The 12,440-nt window shown below is 41.5% G+C and overlaps 2 protein-coding genes across 5 annotated transcripts in view; both read right to left on the bottom strand.

Moving 5' to 3' along the window:
- Window positions 1-54: 54 nt before the first annotated feature.
- ndufa7 (NADH:ubiquinone oxidoreductase subunit A7) lies at window positions 55-1,926 on the bottom strand. The gene is made up of 4 exons (XM_044044213.1): window positions 1,821-1,926; window positions 1,552-1,601; window positions 529-666; window positions 55-263 (listed from the first exon to the last, which is right to left on the bottom strand). The coding sequence occupies exons 1-4, from the start codon at window positions 1,869-1,871 to the stop codon at window positions 176-178; spliced, it is 327 nt and encodes a 108-aa protein (XP_043900148.1). The 5' UTR covers window positions 1,872-1,926; the 3' UTR covers window positions 55-175.
- A 2,287-nt stretch (window positions 1,927-4,213) lies between these two features.
- The window catches only part of mast3b (microtubule associated serine/threonine kinase 3b), a 36,070-nt gene continuing 27,843 nt past the window's right edge, over window positions 4,214-12,440 (bottom strand). For all 4 annotated transcript variants that reach the window (XM_044043807.1, XM_044043808.1, XM_044043809.1 and 1 more), the window contains 14 exons: window positions 12,197-12,335; window positions 11,679-11,811; window positions 11,413-11,578; window positions 11,055-11,156; window positions 10,682-10,804; window positions 10,398-10,510; window positions 9,832-9,998; window positions 8,947-9,068; window positions 8,640-8,840; window positions 7,868-8,094; window positions 7,576-7,698; window positions 7,354-7,490; window positions 6,909-7,093; window positions 4,214-6,239 (listed from right to left, as the gene is read on the bottom strand). In XM_044043807.1, the coding sequence (XP_043899742.1) occupies window positions 5,140-6,239; window positions 6,909-7,093; window positions 7,354-7,490; window positions 7,576-7,698; window positions 7,868-8,094; window positions 8,640-8,840; window positions 8,947-9,068; window positions 9,832-9,998; window positions 10,398-10,510; window positions 10,682-10,804; window positions 11,055-11,156; window positions 11,413-11,578; window positions 11,679-11,811; window positions 12,197-12,335 (3,038 nt within the window). In that variant the 3' untranslated portion in view covers window positions 4,214-5,139. The remainder of the gene's footprint in view (window positions 6,240-6,908; window positions 7,094-7,353; window positions 7,491-7,575; window positions 7,699-7,867; window positions 8,095-8,639; window positions 8,841-8,946; window positions 9,069-9,831; window positions 9,999-10,397; window positions 10,511-10,681; window positions 10,805-11,054; window positions 11,157-11,412; window positions 11,579-11,678; window positions 11,812-12,196; window positions 12,336-12,440) is intronic.

Here is a 12,440-nt window from a genome sequence, read left to right as displayed (position 1 = left end):
ATTTGCTAAGTTGTGCTTGTAATACAAGTAGAAAAAGTAGTTGGACGGACAAACTTAAACATATAACATTTTATTCACAATTTCTACTGTACAGTATAGAACCAACACTTGCTGTGGTCAGGCCTCTACAGCAGCACTGGATGGAGAAATGATGCTGAGTGATTTGACCTGATGCTCAGAGGTATGGCTGGTCTGTGGAGAGCTCTGGTGCTTTATATACAGCACCCGGGGTAATGGGAGGTTTTGGGGCTTCAGCAACTTGGCTGAGGAGAAGAGAACACTCAGTTACTTAAAGATTTAGCTAAAGCCATAAACAGGAACATTTTCGTAGCGTAAAAGATGTCGTTTCATAGTTTAATAAAACTTGTATGTCATGCAACATGGTGATCTACATTTTTCATTTAATTCTATTCCTGTTGATCAGGTGCGTTTTCTCTGACTGAACCAAGGTAACTGTTCAGTATATTAAAATCCATATGTGGTTATAGACAAATTATTGCTGTGCATGTCATTGGCTAGGTCTTTTACCTGCCAGCAGTGAGAGCCTTCTGTGAAGACATGACGACTGTGGCAGGTACTGATTCTCCACGTCCGTCTCTGGTGAAGTAGTAGTTGTCGGCGAACTTGTGGCTCGGGCCTACAGGCAGTTTTGGTGGTGGCTGCGTCCTACAAGGCAGAGAAGTATATTAAACCAAATTAATCGGCTTACAAAAAATACACCAAAAAAGTGATGTAACTAAATGCATATTAGGACCTTAGAATTGACTTATGATGAAGATGCCACAAGTGCCACACAGATTTATATGGGGAAGAGTTTGTGAGGAGACACTATCTCAGGAACTGGTAGTAAGATGTTAAGACAAGAGTCATTCATTCACAACATATCCATCAATTTTATGGCTAATCAAAAGTGTAAGTATACGTTACTTATCAAGAGTAAATGTACAGCAGACAGCAACAAAACGTGAAAAGCTAAAAGTGTAGAACTTCTCTGTTCACAACATATACACAAGTTCAGAAAGTCTGTGTATTGAACAAGGATAAGGCATCTCTCAACGAAGCTTTCTCCACCATAAGCCCCCTGTAAACTCCCTCTTCTTCGGCACAAGTTTCCCTCATTCATTTGAGCAGCGCCACCACGAGGAGACGTCAAGTAATGATGCTTGGTGAGTGAAACTGACAAGGACGATATATCACCAATATATATTTAATTTGTTTGATTGTAAAATACCTATTGAAAGATGCTAATAACTGATAATAATCATTTTAAGTGTAATCTGCATATTTTTCAATGCATATGAGATGTGTGACCGCACATTGTACAGACGAACTCTAAAATGCTGTGACAGTTCTTGAAACAAGTATCATACATGCAAGCAAATAAGACGTCAAACCAACTATAATCAGCACAACGGTGGACCTTTGTATACTAACATATTAATCAAAGCGCAGCAACTGCTTTGAGCAGAGAAAGCTAACATTCAAACATCACCGTTTAATAAAACATAAAAGGCTTTCTCTTCAGAAAATTACGTGTGTTTCAAGCCTTACCTCTTTGCAATCTCCTCATATCGCAGCTGAAGTTTGCTCTGCAGGTCCCGCTAAAAAAAAAGAGCAAGCCAACAAGTGATGAAATAATCAAAACAGACAGTGTTATCATGAACAGTCGAACTGTGCGGGAAGCTAACAAATGCTAACAGGGGCCATTTCTGCCCTTTAGACCAGTCCAGTTCGACAACTTTCTCCGCTTCTAAACGTGAACATTGTGAACAGCTAGTCCCGGCTTTAGATTATACTTTTCCCTCAGTTCGGTCTCTTACCCCGGCTAAGAAATTACGTAGCCTCTGGATGATTTTCGTAGCAGTAGCCATGCTAACTGTTGTGAAGGACACGGATCTTCTTCTTCTGTAATGTCAAGTACGGTACGACACTGCCCCCGGAGGCCTGGGAGTACAACTTCAGCTTTGAATTGAATTAGCTTCTAGTGTGTGCCCCCAGGTGGCGGGAGTATGTGCTGCAGTTGGTAGAACACAATGATTTATTTTCTGGCAATAAATAAAACAGTTGTTTTATTTTGTCAACTAAAATTACGTCACATCCAATGTCTATGTCATATGTCACATTGAAAACCTCCCCAAACCTGACTTATATTTTAAATATGGAAATCCTTTTTTGTGAAGTGTGCATTTTGAATTATTTCCATCTTTGGAACCACTTCATCCAAATATTTTTTTATTTCTTTCAAAGTGGGCAACTTTTTAATGTTATTAATTTTCCACAAGTAGTTCTTAAAATGTCATAAACGCAACAAACATATATATATATATAGTCATTTTATATAAATTATATCTTTATATAAAACTTTTTAAATGATGTTATCTTCATTTTACAGGTCAAATAGGTTTTGTGGCTTCAGATTAATTTAATTTGGGTGGGGAGGAGCCAAAAATGGCTTTTTTGGAAACTAAAGGTTGCTGCTGAGTGTGGTAAACACAGCATCAGTGAAATTCAAACACCAGCACAGTCCGGCTAAAGAAAAGTCAAAGAGAAATACAAAGTTTATTTGTTGCACAAGAAAACACAGTACAGGGCGACCACGCCGGTATACCATGCAGTCAAGTATTACTGATGTGTGCTTGTGTCATGCAGCATGCACTGAACAGAAGAGTCCACGGTAGAACACGTGCACTTGTACAACAGTCAGACCTGCCACTTAGTTCTGAGAATAAGACTTAAGTTTAACACCAGCCGAATGTCATTTGTACTGATCTCCAGTGGTTAAAGCTTTCACTGCTGCTAAAATAAGTCTTTGAACCAGTGGAGACAAAGCAACAGCAACATTTACAGTCACATAAGAAACCAGATTATTCAGAGGAAGATCTGAATATAGAGCAACAACCGTCTACGTTTTCTATAACAATACTTTCTTCCTTCCCAGATGTAAAATCTGTTTTATTTATTTTTAACCTTTGTCCAATTAATGTAGATACATGACTGCACCTCTAGAGTAATGGTATTTCTGAAGTCATCTTTCTCATTTAAACAAAAAAACATACAATACAACCAACTTGCATAAATCCATATCAAAGAAAATGTAGTAATTTTCTCCCTGAAGAATCGGATTTCTTTCTCTAACTGAACAACTCCGTCTTGTGCTGTGAGGGCGGCACCTTGGGTTTCAAAGACTATTTTAAGGAGAAGTTTAAAAACATGAACAAATCTGAGGCTTAACAGAGGACCCAGGAGAAAGTCGACACAAAAGCAAGCCACAGCCACTGATGAGTAAGACAATCAACACTCCCGTTTTGTAGTGGAAAAGTGTGACACACATCCAAGGCTGTAGTGGACGTGAAATACTGCTCTGGCTCCCAACAGGGTGTTCTGTTAATAAAAAAAAAAAACAACAACAACAAAAAAAATCCCTCAAAGCCAACTGTCCCAAAATCCTGATGCCACAAATTATCATCGTCATTGTGCATCATCATGTCCTTAAAAACATGGAATTATACACAACCGTGTTATCAAAATATACATCAATATTTGTACAATACAAACACATAAAACAGTTGTTCAAAGAAGCCCTGGGATAAGAGTCCATGTTCATGTGTCCCTCTTAAACATTCAGTTACAAAAAAAAACATTAGTGCATGTAAACATCACTACACAGTAGACCAAGTGAGAACATCCTCTTAGGTATGGTGTTTCTCACATGCTCATGAGAAACAAAAAACAAATACAAGTTCCGGGGAAAAAACACACACACAGAAGCAAAATGTTCCAGGTTCAAAATGTGTTGTCATTCTAACCAAGTGGAAAAAAACATATATATTTTAGAAAAGGAAAGCAGTACAGATGCAAAAGTACACACTCAAACTGCCTTAAAACACTACTCTGTGTGTGTGTCATGCTGTATCACAGTTAAAAGATGCTAAAACGTGAGAAATGAAACTCTCACCTCACTAAACCTCACTCAAACAATGAGCAGCCTCAAATAACAGTACAATTAAAAAAGTAAAAATGTGTTAAATTTAAATGCACGTTTCAGGAAGTGTCCCTGCGGTGTTGAAATTAAAGGCAAAACAAATCATTTAACCTGACATTTCAGTTTTCAGAGATATGGCTTAGAGGATGCTGAGGAAACACGGTGGCCTTTTTGAATCACATTGGTTCCACAATTACACAAAAGACATAAAATGTGGCTGAGGGCATCAAGTTCAATTAAGTACTTTTATTTCCCCAATACGTTGTCAGAGGAAAAACAGCCCACAGACGCAACACAGTCTCCTTCCATCACACAACCACAACTGGACATTTCTTTCCTCTCCAAACATCATTGACAGCTGTTCTGTCTGAAAAGTGCAAAATGGGGAAGAAGTTCAACTGAACAAAACTTTCCACTTTCACACTCGGCTATATTTTTCTGCAGCAGCATTAATTAATGGTTTGTTTCAAGTGTGTTGTGAAGGATGTAGGGGCTAAGCACAGCAACACACTATTCTCTTATCAGTATGTGTATCAGTATATGTGTACTTTAGATTTAACAAGTGTTCCTGGGTTACTGGTTTAAGAAAGATCCAGATCATCCTGTAGCAGTACAACACTAGTGGAAGCTGCACAGTTCAAATTCAACAGAAGAAAAAAAACTAAAACCCACAAGCCCTATGCTTCTTGTACCTTTTGGTCCTGCAACAGTTATGCATCGCAGTATCAAACTAGTCTGTGCTGCGACAGTTTATTTTAAAAATAGACATTTATAGGAAAAAAACAAACAAAAAAACAGTCAAAGGACAAAAAGCCACTTTATTTATACAAAAATGTTGAGCCGTTGCTACTCAACCAAAGAGAATTTCCCTCTTTCCCTGTTACTAACTCATAAAATGTAATAAATACAAACAAGATGTCTACAAATCATCAACGCAAATATTTACAAAAAAAAGGAGAAAAGAAATTCAAGTGAAAGTCTCGCCTACTACCTTTCAGCCAGACAGGTTTGTAAATTAGTTTACAGCTTCCAGTTCATCTGGCTTAGACTTAAAAAAAAACAAAAAACACTGGGGAGTTTTCCATCAGTGGTGATGCATGTTACACTTGAAACACTTGAAAGATGAGCAGCTGAAATGAGAGAAGAGCAGTGAGCAGTCACTTTCTCTGAGGCCCTTTTTGTGGAGTTTCCTCCTGACACTCAGTCTTCTCACTTGATCGTCCAGCTTCAGGACAATTGGAAGCCGTTTCTGCTGCGTGACTGCAGCTCTTGTCAATCAGAGGATGTACCGCCGGCTGCTGCTGAGATGAAGAGACACCGACATCATGCTCAGGTTTTTCTGTGATTTCCTCGCTGTCTGAACACGGCTCCCACTCATCCTGCTCCTCACTCTCTGTTGAACCCTGCACGGCGATCTGGGGCACCAGGGTGAACCTCCTCACCACAGGCACTTCCAGCTCCACCTCTTTGCTTGTTTGGGGTTGAGTGACGATCCAGGCCATCCTGTGCTGCTGTTGCTGCGGCTGCGGTTGTGTTTGGGCCCCTGGTGCTGTGGTGGCCGTTGTGACTGTGGCGCTGGCTTTCTCCTCTGGCTCGTCAAAGCTCACCTCCTGCACCGCCTCCTGCTTCTTAAAAGAATCCCGCCGCTCCGATAGGTTGAGCTTTCTCATCACCACCAGCTGCTCAGATCGTTCAATACCAGAGTCTCTCACCCTCTGGCTGCCGATGTATCCTCCCAGCCTACTGTGATCGGCCCCAATGTAGGAGCCCCCACAGGTGCCCTCTGCCTCTGAGTCACACAGTACATCAGCTTCACCATAAAATGGCACTTCCAGCGTGTGCCTGCGTGGGGCGTAAGACTTCTTATCAGCATGATACACTCCAGACAGTTTCTCGGCCGACTGCACTCTCTTAAGTAGGGGAGATCGAGGCGGCTCGGCGCTGCGGGGACGGACAATGTGTCTGACAATGGTGGGCGGGGACAGGGTTTTGCCATGAAAAGTGTGAAGGCTTTTAGAGAAGCCTGGCAGTGGGGAGGGCGAGCGCTGTGGAGAAAGGGGCTGAGCAGAGGATGAGGAGGAGTTGCAGGCCAAAGGTGAGGGAGGGATGTTACTGGTTGACTTGCGGCGGCCCACCTTGGTGTAACGCTGCGTGCTGAGTTTGGAGCCCAGGCCATGGAGTGAGCTGGGCCGGATGTGTGCGGCGGGTGAACTGGGAGAGCTGGAGCAAGGAGATGTGCTCTGAGGAGAGTTGTTTTCTGGAAAGGAACAAAATTGATTCACACTTTCAAACAAAATGCATGATGTACATACAGAATGTAGAAGAGAGTTGGATGTAGTCTACCAGATAAAAAAAGTGAGGAGTAGGTAGTAGGATAAAAGCAGAAGGCAGCCACCAGGGTACAATTCCACTGGTGGCAATAAGACCTCTGTTTGAATGGAAGTCAATGGGAAAATAAATCTACTTCTCACTTAAATTAAAAATAAAAAAGTAGTCCTTTATCAGTCCTGCAGTTGGAAATTCCTCATCAGCATTTAACCCATCCTCTACTAGAAACCTTCATAGAATTAGGAGAAGCGGGCAGCCACTAAGCAGCACCTGGGGAGCAATGGGGGTTGGGTACCTTACTCAGGGGTAAATATAAATAGCACACATTTTCATTTAGGATTAGATGGTCTCATTTGCATGTTTCAGGTCTACAATCAATCATGATATCAATTTTGGAAATGAATTTCCCAATGTATGGGAAAATAGACTATTAAGCACGGCATATATGATCAAAATGTGTGTTTGTTTTTGCAAATAGAAGACTACATCTACAATTTATATACAGCCTGTGGTTAATCAGTTCTAATCAGTGTTGACCCCTTTAAAACAACATTTACTTTGCACATGATCAGTTACTCTCCAGGTATGTTTAACTAACCAAAGGCCTGATGGTCCGGTGCAGGGCTACGGCATGGAGTGCATGGGCCGGGGGAGAGGCTGTGAGTTGGGGAACCTGGAAGACTTTCGCTGGAGGAGACAGAATGATGGAGACCTGAAGAGAAGCTGCGGCTGCTGTGCATCACTGTGCTCTGCTTCGACAGCTTCTTCAGGATGCTTCGTCGCCTTGGAATGGGAGAAGGAGAAAAAAGAGTCAGATGGCTGGAGTAGGTATCTTGTGTATAGTAATGGCCTTGTTCAGTACTTAGAACAATAAGGATTCAATTATGTGTGTGTAACACTAGAGGGAGACAGGATATTATTTAGCAGGTTAGTTTTTCTGACATTCAGTTGCATGCCGTTTAAATGTCCAAAGAGTGCTCAGAGTAAGAAGGAAATGGATGACACTTCAGCGAGTGAGTGGGAAATAAAGTGCAGATTCTCACCTGTCGTAATTATCTCTCCTCTTACTCTTCTTGCTGCGACGAGCCATCTTGCCTTTGTGTTTGCTTTTCCGACCAGGACCAACTTTGATCGACGTGTTCTCCAGTGCTATGGTCTGAAGCGCCACCTTGCTGCCACTCTGCCCATCGCAAAGCAATGAAATAATGGTTAGTTCATGCTCACGACAAACACCGCATTTAAACTGAAGCTAAGAGGTGTTGTACCTTCAGCAACAGTTCTATCATTTCAGGGTGGACCAGGCCTTGGACAGACTCTCCGTTCACGTGGGTAATGAGGTCTCCTGTGTGGAGACCAGCTTGGTGTGCTGGGCTGCCCTCCTCCACACTCTGTAAAAACAGAAATGCAGAGTGAGAGGAGAAGAGTTTTATTTGAGCATTGCATAACCACCTTTTATACTATTCTCCTCTTTTTTTAATCAGAACAAAACACATTTAACAAACCAGAACTAGGCAACAAGGCAGATTTATTTATTTCAAAATGTATGATGACACCCACCGACACCATGTGATGCACCGTGTACACGTCACTATCACCCATGTACACTCTGATGGCCTGCAGAGTGAAGCCGAACTTCTTCCCTGAGGTGTGGATGATGATGGGTGGCCTCAGGCTGCTGTGGCCTAGCGAAAAGTCACGACTGGGAGATGAATCACGAGAAGAAGGGTTGGAAGAGAGTGAGCGCGGGGAAATGGGACTGGGTTGAAGGCCACCGGGCGAGTCGTCTGTGTCAAACACCAGAGAGATTTTGTTATTTATTTGTTAACCATATAAATTTGACATGTTTATACGTTAAAATAAAAACAAGACAGCAGATTCATAAACTCAACTTTTATGTCAATTAATATAACACAATTCATGGAACATATATAAAAATGAATGTAGTCTCCTAGTTGCAAAATGTATTTACTTATTTTATTTTGAAGCCTCACAAATCTGGTTTTGATCAGCACTTTTTTAATTTCTAAGTGGGAACATCATTTCCAAAACTGGCATCATGTGCTGTTGAACAAGACCTGGAAATAGTGATTGAATCCATTAACTCTTCAGGATAATGTTTCTGATATTACAAATCAAGTGAGAAGTAGGCTAATTTTCCCATAGATTTGCCCCCCTAACTTCACTTTCAGGTTCTCTTCCCTGGAAAACTATGTCCATTTTTATAAACAGCTAAACGTAAACAAATTTCTATTCCATGTTTAGATTTTTGACAATCAGATCTATTCTGTCATCTGCTCGACATTGACATGGTGATAACAGGCTTCCGTACCTGAAGTGATGATGAGGGACAGGGCTGAGACAGAGGCCGACTTTGGGACCTTTCCTCCACAGGGAATCCTTTGCCTGTCCGGTGTATCCAGTTGGTTACCAAAGCGTCGAGAGCCAGCAGGGTCCTTCGGGGACGAGTGCTTGGCCCCAGTGCTGTTACTGCGAATCCTGATTCTCCGAAGGTTTGATACGACCACCTCAGCTGCACGTAAGATGGATTAAAAGGATAAACAACGTGTAAATATGGTCATGCTTACCTCCTGTAAATGTTGAATGACATGTACAAAAACATGGCAGTGTAAATGTACCTTCATCATCAGTGGACAGGGCAAAGCGGGGCATTGTTTCCAGGCTGTGTGTGCTGCTCATCACCAGAGGGCTGGTGCTCCTCTCAGACTGGGAGGAGCTGGAAGAGGCTCGAGGTTGAAGACTACAAACAGACCAGTTGGACAAGTAAATCAACTGGTACAACATTCAAAACAATCACAGCATGGCCTGCTGTTTTTTGCTTGTGAACAATCATGTCCTCTATTTCATGGGAGCATTTTAGACTTAGATCTAGCAACTAAGTGATTAAAAAAAGTCCTGAGAAATCTAATCACAAGCAGATAGTCCCAAGTGCTATTGTTCACACCTGGCATTAACACATGTCCTGGATGTGTCTCCTGTGAAAACTTGTGATCAGATCTCACGTCTGCAGGCTCTATACAAAACCATGGACGCTCACTAAAACATGGATGTGATTTTCTGTTTGAGAACAAAAAAATTTACTTTTAACCTGTTTGACTGAACCGATGTGTCCATGTCAAAGTCAAGGTGTTTTTATTACGTGTGTCTGTGTATCGGCGTTAGTGACACACACAGAGAGACAGAGAGAGACAGAGACAGAGACAGATAGAGAGAGAGAGAGAGAGAGAGAGAGAGAAAGAGAGAGAAAGAGAGAGAGAGAGCTGCAGTGAGTCAGAGGGTGAGGAGGCAGTTGCCTCCTGAGCATGAATTGCTTTCACACGTGCTAAAGTACATATCTCTACTCAAACCAACTCAAAATGTTGTCTGGATCAGATCTCAAGATGCATTCAAGATGCGTTCATACATTCATAGATGGCCTAAGCACTTGAGATCGGATCACTCAGGATAAATGTTAATACCAGGTCTAAACGGGGTTAATTGTACCGTATTGTAGTTGTGTCTACCTGGCCATATGTCCAGCATGTCTGCACTCCATGCTGCCCTCTGCTGGAATTGGGGAAGGACTGAGTCCTCCCATGTCCCTACGGTCCTCTTTATCTTCACTGTGGCTGCGGTCGGAAGAGAAGCTCAGGTTGGAGGGTGTTGCCAGATGTTCTGTGCTGCTGTAAACCTGAGAAAAGAGAGAGTATGTGAAGCATTGAGTGGGACACTGTATTGAAGAGATGAATGTATGAAATGCATGAATGTATGGATCACTGCATTCTGTGCAAATCTAGCTTGTTTTTATTTCCACTGAGTTCACACTTTGGCCTCTGGCTCTTTGGTCTGTAAATGTGCTAAGACCTGCTATAATCCTAAATATCCACCCTGAGAGCTTCTGCTGTCAAACAGAGCAATAACATTTCTCAAGAGCCTGGAAACAAGACGAATCAGTAAACTCTATTTGCTTTGAGAGACAAACCTGTTCACTCTCTCACTCAACCCAATTTCTTTTAGCCGTCTTGAAAGAGTTTAAACACCACTTCTTAATCCTAATAAGCTCTTATTTTCTGGCGACTGCAGTACTTACCTTGCTGAAGCGATGTGACCAGGATGAAAACTGTCTGATTTCCAAGGAAGACTCTTCATCATTGGTTTCCTCATCCTCATCAGATGCCATGTGATGGTAGCGTTCTGATCGAGCTGAAGGCAAAACAATGTTTGTACACCAATACTGTCAATCCTGAGGTCTGATATTTAACAGCCTTTTGTTTTCAGCTGCATGTGTTTTGAATGTAAAATGAAACTTACTCTTGAAGCCTAAAGAAAATGTTATTATATTATATATATATGATATTATCCACTGTTACTTACTGTCAAAGTAGCTTGTGTCATCCTCTGCGTCCAGCTGAGGGATGAATTCAGCTTTCTGGCGCAAGAGTCCATTCCAATCTAAGCCATTGAAAAAGGGGTGTTGTTTGACCTCGACGGCTCCACCTGCAACCACAGTTCCCACACACAACACACAATCAAGTTCAGTTCCTACTTGTGTCTACTCCTCGTATTTGACAAAAACGAAATACTTCTAAAATGTAATTTTATGTGTGTCATTTTAACATTATGCCACTCTGTAAGTACTTCATAAATATTTGAATTAGGCCTAAATAGGATTTAGAACAAATCCACAGTTGTGATTTCCCTCCTACTGCAAAAGTCTGATTCTGGTAGGAAAAACCCTCAGCAGTACCAGTTCCCATTCGTTCCAGAGGACTTTGGCTCAGCAGGCGGGTGATCAGGTCCTGAGCCTCAACAGGTAAAGCATCCTCTCCATCCGGCCAAATAATTTCATCTGCAAATGAGAGAAGCAAGGACCAGTCAGGGGATCGTAAATGAAAGTCTTTAACAAGTCTATGCATACTGTTTTCTGCAGCGACTTGGAGAATCTTGCTGGTAAAAAAATTGTGTTTTAACAAACTGCAATGTAATAAAGGTTAAAAAAAGAAGTCTGTTGTGTAACAATCGTAAGATATTATATAAAACAAATGTTTTTACAGATTAAATCCGTTTCTTTTGATGGATTTTTTGGTTATTTTCGGTGCACTCACCACTGACAACTTGGCCAAAGAGTTCCTCAGGAGTGTCTCCAAAGAACGGGACACAGCCGACCAGGAACTCATACAGGATGATGCCCATTGCCCACCAGTCCACAGGCTTGCCGTAGCCCTGCCTAAGGATCACCTCCGGGGCGATGTACTCTGGAGTACCACATACCTGCACAACCGACACAGGTAAATAACAGAAACAGCTGCTTCCATAATCACACCTGCCACAAAGTAGTTGTATGAAGATATAAAATCTGATATTTTCTCACCTGTTTGTCAACAAATTCTCTTGTGTCCTTCCCCATGTGACCCTCGCATAAGTTGGTGGTCATGTTCATTAGGCCAATTTTGGACAAGCCAAAGTCTGTCAGTTTGATGTGGCCCATGGATGTGATTAATAAACTGTTGGAAATAAAATAAAAAAAGATGAACTAAAAAGGAGATTGCCCAATATATTTTACTTTATGTCACAATATTTAACAGTAGAACTCATTCTCATTCACACAATCAAGTTCAGTTCCTACTTGTGTCTTCTCCTTGTATTTGACAAAAACTAAATACTTCTAAAATGTAATTTTATGTGAGTCATTTTAACATTATGCCACTCTGTAAGTACTTCATAAATATTTGAATTAGGCCTAAATAGAATTTAGAACAAATCCACAGTTGTGATTTCCCTCCTACTGCCAAAGTCTAATAATGGATTTTGATTCTGGTAGGAAAAACCCTCAGCAGTACCAGTTCCCATTTGTTCCAGAGGACTTTAGGGGTCAGTGCGTTTACTCACTTGTCAGGTTTGAGATCCCTATGCACAATGCCATAGTTGTGAAGGTATTCCAGGGCCAGGACCGTTTCAGCAAAGTACATCCTTGTCATTTCTACAGGCAGAGGGCCCATGTTCTTGAGTAAATTGGCACAGTCTCCACCTTAACAAAAAACACAAAGAGAGAAAAGCATAAACCTCATTTTTATTTGCCATCCCATGATAGTTGCGACCAATTTTATATGGCTTACTGATGTATATCTTTAGT

This window comes from Solea senegalensis, linkage group LG14, assembly GCF_019176455.1.
Source record: "Solea senegalensis isolate Sse05_10M linkage group LG14, IFAPA_SoseM_1, whole genome shotgun sequence".
In the NCBI taxonomy this organism is placed as follows: Eukaryota; Metazoa; Chordata; class Actinopteri; order Pleuronectiformes; family Soleidae; genus Solea; species Solea senegalensis.
The sequence above is the reverse complement of the archived record's forward strand: the minus strand, read 5'-3'. Positions and strand labels throughout refer to the sequence as shown.